Genomic DNA, 7,459 nt, shown 5'->3' with positions numbered 1-7,459 from the left:
GGCCTTCAGCATGCCCCAGCATTTGCTGATACGAACGTTCAAAAATGCATCAACAGTCCTAATTCTGATTGAAATGGGCTTTCAGCATGCCCCGATATTTGCTTCTTGTTAATCTGAGCCTTCAAAATGCCCCACATGGATCTGTCTGAAGGAACCTTTAAAATGCCCCAACATTTGCTGATACAGATGTTAAAAGTGTGCTCAACATTACTTCTTGTTGAGATGAGCCTCCAAGAATGCCCAAATATTCATATTGTTGTGAGCCTTCAAAATGCCCCAATATTCTATTTCAAGTTGAAATGGGCCCTCAAGATGTCCCTCTAGATATGTCTGATTCACTCTCAATATCTGTTTGACTGAAATGTCCTGATCCCCACGAGTTTCAATTTTGACAATGAACTGTTATAGGTACTTGTAGCTTTATTCGTGCCCCAAATCTGTTTATCTTGAATACTCTCATTCTGGTGTCACTAAACAGTAGTATTGTCAAGTAACTGGAGAAATTCTCTTCATATTGTCACAAACTTAAGAAGTACTCAATCATTCTGACAAAAACGTATGAGATATGTGTCTTCTGAATGAGGTGACCATTTTCTGTATCTAGAGGGATTTAGTCAGACAGAGCAATATAAATAGCTTGGTAATACGTTCCAGGGTAACACAGTGGCTTATTATCTTTCAGTGAAGGCCATCTCTGAAATATAATTTTCTGTGGGAGAGAAACCAATTTATGCGAACAGTAATCTGATGCAATAGCAAGACTACATATGCAGTGGTACAGGCTCAGTCCAAAAATTATTTTTTATTTCATTTGTTTTATTTATTATTATTATTATATTTTAATATTATTATTATATTATATTATTATTATTAAATAAATAATTTATTATTATTACATTTTTACAGGCCAATTTTACAAAATCTGAAGCCTAACAGTAACCGGCCCAGATCCAGAAGCCCACAGGAAACCTTAAACCCAATTTAGGGTTTGTATCATCTAACCCTAGCCCCAGTTGCTAATGATCCTTCCTCCACACGGCCGCCGCCGTTGATTCCATAACATCCAGCGCCGACGTCTCTGACGCCAAGTGGTCCAAACAACTACTGCCGACGCTGTTGCTACCACGCCAAGCCTTCACCGAGCTTTCCAGAGAGCCAGCTGCCCCATCCACGTCAAGACCCTACTGTGAGTCACCAGCATAGCTTTGGTGACTCACCAAGGCTTTCATCCTCTGGACTGGTCCGACGAGAGCCTCACCGAGGCTATAAAGCTTCGTTTCCCCTGCAAACAAAAAAAGGGGAAGGAGAAAAAAAAACCAGAAAGAAGAGGAAAAGGAGCATCTTACCATCGTAGAAGCCTCCAAACCGTCTGGAACCACCGGAATCATTGTAAAACCGAAGGTAAAACCTTCGATTTATTTTAGATCTAGAACGATCTAACGCGTTTTAGGACAAGAAAAAGCCATATTCGGCCTTAGGAGGTCAAGATCTACACTCTGGGGTAATTTGGGAATTCCGGCCACCGTTGGTGGTGGCTGGCAGTGGTGATCGCCACCGTTAATGGTGGCCGGTCGGTGACTTTTAGAGAGAAGCGAGAGAAATGATATCTCTCTTCTCTAGAGAGAGAAGAGGAATGAGAGAGTTGGCCCTTCGGGCCAGTCGTTTGGGGTATTTATACCCCTACCCAAACGACGCCATTTTGGGAGGGGTATATCTGTAATTTCGCGCATGGCCAAACCCTTTCCGCAGCCATCCGAGTTTTGTAATTATTCATTTTAGTCACTGAAACTAACTTCTGAACGTTCTAATTCAATCTTCGAATTTTATTTTATTATGTTTTAGTCTTTACCAGTATTTTATATGTATATTAAAGTAAATACCCATTTTAGTCCCTCATAGTTTAATTAATATTTATCTTAATCACCTATTAATTAATTAGTTTAAATTACACTATTAGTAATTATATTTTTATAATAATTCAAAATATGCCCTTTAATTTTGATATTTTACTTTTTAGTCAACAATATTTTGTTTCTTTTCATTTTTGACCCTGATTGTTTTTATATTTTGCAAATTAATATTATTGCTTTTAAATCATTATTTATTTATTATTTTGTTTTAAGCTCTAGACTAATAGTATTAAATTACGACGTTAGTCCCTATAGTTTTATTTTTTTAATTTTTTTAATTTTTTAAAGCATCATTTTTTAAAATGTTAAGGCGCGGATCATCATCTGCACATGTCATTACGTGACGTCAACTCGGATAAGGCACGGATGACCATCCGCGCCTTTCATGACGTAATAAAAGTTCGGACGAAACCCCGAAAAGACACGAATGACAATCTACACCTTATCAAAAAGGATACTAAATTAGTAAAATTTGGAAAAAGAGTATCTCACAGATAATTATTTCCTATCAAGATAATTTTCGGTAAAATCTCCACAAAGCTCCCCTCTCGTCTGCTTTATCATTTCACCATCTCCTTTCTTCTTCGGCTTCGTCTTCGTCATCTGATTCTCTCTCTTAATCGTCCTCAATCTTTATTTTTTTTTTTTCAATCTCCTTTCTTTGCTTTTTATTGTGTGTAAATTTTGCCGATTCCCAGAGACGAAAGCTTTTACCTTACAAGGAAGAAAAAATTTCTAAAATTTCAAAGGGGTGGGGTGCACTAACTCGTAGGAATACTCTCTGCCTTTCAATCTCTCCAGTTGTCTTCTCTTTCTCCTCCTTTTAATAATGAAAATAAATTATTGATTCGTATTTAACATCAACCCATACATACTGTTTTGTTTAATTTCTCTTTTAATCATTAGTCCCCCCCATTTTCTCTAGTTTTTTCAACAGAAAGCATCGCGACTGTGGGAGGGGAGGGAGGGAGCAGATTTGGGCCTATACAATTCAACTTAATTCTATACACCACCATTGATGAGGACAAGAAGAAGAAGATCTTGATGCACCATTGATAACACACAATAAAGAAGAAGAAGAAGAAGATTGTTGTTCTTAATTTTGCCAACCTGCTTCACCGACGACACAATTAAAATTAAAGGGAGTTGCAGCAAGAAGGTGGTGGTGGTGCAGCCATCTCAATACGGGGAGATCAGTGGTCCTCCTCCACCTACTGGTCCAGTAGCGAGGCGTCGGAGCAGTTAGTGGAAGCGGCATCGCCTATAAGCAGTAGACCGCCAGCTGGGAATTTAGATGAGTTCACGAGGTTAGCAAGTGTTGGTGGTGGAGATGAGTTAGGATTAGGGGATAGTGGCGGAGGAGGAGGTGGTGGTGCAGGTGGGAATTGGTGGCCATGTCAAGAAACTCTCGCTCTTCTCAAGATTAGATCAGATATGGATGCTACTTTCCGTGATGCCACCGTCAAGGGCCCTCTTTGGGAAGATGTTTCCAGGTAAAGTAATCATTTCCTTTTCTTTTAACTCAGTTTGGCAAAAACAAAAAGAAAAATTAAATTCAACAACAGGTAAAAATCATCATCATGAATTCATAACAAGCATTGCTCTACTCATGGAAATGTTGTTTTTCTCTTCTTCAAGATCTCCTCAGTCTCTCCCTTTTTTCCTCTCTCTCTCAATCTGCACCCACGCAAGCACATGGTTGCTATCTGTTTCCATCACGACTTAACGAGCTGGCGGCATCTTCTTTCTGACAATTAGGAAATGCCCAGATCCGCTGCAACAACTCTAACCCAACCCTATCTTATTTTGAAAATCCCAAGAGGAATTCTTTAGAAGCCATGGAAGGGACGGCCTCCCGCACTCTCTAGCTACCTTCATTCACTGCATCTGTCACTTCTTTTTGTTCCTTTTTCCATTGGGTTCTCTCCATTTTCACATCAATAATAATGGTTGTATTGACTATTACTGTGGAAAGTAGTCAAAATTGGTAACCGTGTGAGTGCATTTCCATAACTTGTCATGCAAAAAGATGGTTGAGAGGCTCCATTCATTGTCTCGTCTCTTTCTTTGTTTGATGCTTAGCATTAATTGAGATTAATCTGGCAAAAAGGTTTGGTTCAGATTATTCTCAAATCAATTAATAATTAGACGATTATGGGAAATGATAATAATACTAATAACGAGATGGAGTGGGTTGCAGAAAGCTGGCAGAGGTGGGTTACAAGAGGAGTGCCAAAAAGTGTAGGGAAAAATTCGAGAATGTCCACAAGTACTACAAGCGAACAAAGGAAACTCGAGCTGGACGTCAAGATGGTAAGACTTATAAGTTTTTTAACCAGCTAGAGGCTCTTCAGACAACTTCCGCCACCGCTCCTCCCAGCGTCTCAATACCCGTCACACCTGCCACCGTCGCTACAGCCACCGTCTTGGACGTCGCTCCCTTTTCGGTTGGGATCCCTATGCCAATTTCTTCCACCATAATTCAACCTACAACGGCAATACGCATGTCTTCCTCTTTGTTAGCCATTCATGGATCTGCTCCTGCGCCAGTTCCAATGCAAGTGCCGGCTGCAGTACCTCCTGTTACCGCCGCCGCCGCCGCCGCCACAGCCGCTCCATTTGGAGTTAGCTTCTCTTCTAACAGTTCAACTTTTTCTCAAGGCTTTGATGACGATGACGACGAAGAGGATGAAGTTAGAGGAGAACAGTCGAGCATGGCGGGCACTAGCCGTAAACGCAAAAGGTCGTCTTCACGAGGGGACGGTACTACGACGAAGAGGATAATGGTGTTCTTCGAGGGTCTAATGAAACAAGTCATGCAGAAACAAGAAGCCATGCAGCAGAGGTTTTTGGAGGCCTTAGAGAAGAGAGAGCAAGATAGGACGGTAAGAGAAGAAGCTTGGAAAAGACAAGAGATGGCAAGGTTATCTCGCGAACATGAACTCATGGCTCAAGAACGTGTTATTCCTGCTTCAAGGGATGCTGCTATTATTTCCCTTTTGCAGAAGATTACAGGTGAGACCATACAGTTACCTACAACTGTTACCATCCCCGCTGCTCCTCCCCCGCCTCCCTCCGTTTCCGTAATTCGACCGGAGGTCCCCCTTCCTACATCAGCTCCACCGTCACATAAGCCACCGTCATTACCGCAGGAGCAGCAACAACAACCATCTTCACATACATTGCACAACCAATTCCACCAGCATCAGCAGCATCAACTTCGAAATATTGAAGTTTCGAGGCATCAACAACAGCCAATTTCTTCTGTAGTAGTAATGGCGATTCCAGAACAGCAAGTCCCCCATCAGAAGATTGGTGGGAACGGGAGCATGGAGCCTGCCTCTTCTAGATGGCCTAAAGCTGAAGTTCTGGAACTTATAAACCTGAGGAGTAGGCTTGAAGCCGGGTACCAGGAGGCTGGGCCAAAAGGCCCCCTTTGGGAAGAAATCTCCGCCGGTATGTCCAGGCTGGGGTACAAGAGAAGCGCCAAACGATGCAAGGAAAAATGGGAGAACATCAACAAGTACTTCAAAAAGGTAAAAGAAAGTAGGAAAACACGTCCCGAGGATGCCAAAACCTGTCCCTATTTTCACCAGCTCGATGCCCTTTACCGTAAGAAAATACTTGGAGGTGGGACTAGCAATGGTAGCTTCACTGACCACAATAGAGCCGGGGAAGAAACATCAGGGCAGCGTCAAGACCCCCGACCAAGCACGGCAGCAGGCCTGCGACAATCTGAAAACGAAACCGGACCTACTTCTGATGTGGTGACAAACAAAGATGGAGGTGCAAAGAAGGTAAATTTATTTTTTACTTACCAGCTTCTTCATATTCATTAGTCACGACTGAATTTTCGATAAAGCATTTTATGTGATGCATATTAATGAATTGTTGGGTTGGTATTGAAGCCAGAAGACATTGTGAGGGAGCTGATGGAGGAGCCAGGGGAGGGTTTGCACCACCATCATGGACAACCCTTGTTGGTGGATGGGTATGACAAGATTGAAGGTGATAGCGATAATATGGATGATGAGGAAGATGAAGATGAAGAGATGGAAGAAGAGCGAAAGATGGGTTATAAGATAGAATTAGAGAGACAGAATTCAAGCGCTCCCAATGGAGGAGGGAATGGTGCAGGGGCAGGGACATCCTCCTTTTTTTACCATGGTTCAATAACACCCATGACCATGTGTGCATAAAAGAAAGACCTTCTACTTGTATCTTCAACAGCTAGCTTCCACAGTTATTTTTTTGTCTTCCGATTCACAGTCCTTACCCTTCCTTTCAAATACAAACCTCTGTACCACCTTCTTCATAGTCCTCATTGTTCTCTTCAAAGTAGCTGACATTGGCAGTTGGCATTTATGGTCCAATTTATTGATTCGTTGGTGAATAAGGAATTCCGTTTCCAAGGAATGCGGGATGAAATATTGTATTGAGACAGAAGAAATAAGTTTTGGGTGAATTACCAGCAGAAGAAGAAAACAAACAGAGCAAAAGCATAGAGAGATTCAGGCCGGTCCTGATTATTTCTAGGTTTAAGGCGAAAAAAAATGGGCCCTTAATATAAAAATAATAATAAAGAATACAAATTCTAATAAAAAAATATTACATTCGATCATTTTTATGCAATAGTTTCAACATCAATACTTTCTAACAAATTTTTCTTAATACATAACATAGCATTTGAAAATGAAAGAATGATTTTATCTAGAATTTGAAAATATATAAAAATTAAAAGAAATAATTTGAAAACGTGATCTACCTAGAATTTTAAGAATAATCTTCAATATGATTCAAGCACCATAATTGATAATAAACAATTGTGACTTTACGTGTGAGAGAAATATGATAAATTAAAAAAAATGAGAATAATATTTTTTAGAGGAATCGTGAAACATGAAAGAGAAAAAAATATGCTAATTATACTTAAATTTTTTCCTCTAATTAAGTTTTGAAGGAAAAAATAATGTTAATAAATTTTTTCATTGATATGAAAAATAGAGAAAGAGATTTGGTGATTTGATAGCGGGAATTTGGAAAGATCAATTTAAAGAGATTCAATTGATTTTTTTTTTTAATTTTGAGAAATAAATATTGAATTAGAATTTTATGGAAGAACAATTTATTAACGTTAATATAAAATTCATTAATGACAATTGTCACCTTAATAAATTCATGGGCCCTATTATTTTATTGAATAAAGTACATATTTAGTACCTAAACTATAAGTTTTGGTATGTTTTAGTACCTAAACTTTCAATTCTTTAAATCATACCTAATATTTAGTTTTTGTTTCATTTTAGTACCAACCATTTAAAACTTTAGCTTTTTATTTCATTTTAGTACACATTCAAAATTTTATTTTAAGTTTTATTTTATTTTATTTTATTTGAAATTTTAGGTATTAAAACAAACCAAAACTAATAGTTAGGTACTAAACGCTTTAAGTTTTAAAGGGGTACTAAAATGAAATGGGAACTAAACGTTATATATGATTTTGAAAAAAATAAAAGTTTTGGTATTAAAAAGGATCAAAATTGATAGTT

At 38.9% G+C, this 7,459-nt stretch overlaps 1 protein-coding gene across 1 annotated transcript; it reads left to right on the top strand.

Moving 5' to 3' along the window:
- Window positions 1-2,295: 2,295 nt before the first annotated feature.
- LOC120114427 (trihelix transcription factor GTL1-like) lies at window positions 2,296-6,283 on the top strand. Its single transcript, XM_039135353.1, has 4 exons — window positions 2,296-2,300; window positions 3,053-3,403; window positions 4,111-5,707; window positions 5,819-6,283. The coding sequence occupies exons 1-4, from the start codon at window positions 2,296-2,298 to the stop codon at window positions 6,107-6,109; spliced, it is 2,244 nt and encodes a 747-aa protein (XP_038991284.1). The 3' UTR covers window positions 6,110-6,283.
- The last annotated feature ends 1,176 nt before the right edge of the window (window positions 6,284-7,459 follow it).

This window comes from Hibiscus syriacus, unplaced genomic scaffold, assembly GCF_006381635.1.
Source record: "Hibiscus syriacus cultivar Baekdansim isolate YM2019G1 unplaced genomic scaffold, ASM638163v2 tig00110223_pilon, whole genome shotgun sequence".
NCBI lineage: Eukaryota > Viridiplantae > Streptophyta > Magnoliopsida > Malvales > Malvaceae > Hibiscus > Hibiscus syriacus.
Note: the sequence above shows the minus strand (reverse complement) of the source record. Positions and strands in the feature narration are given on the sequence as shown.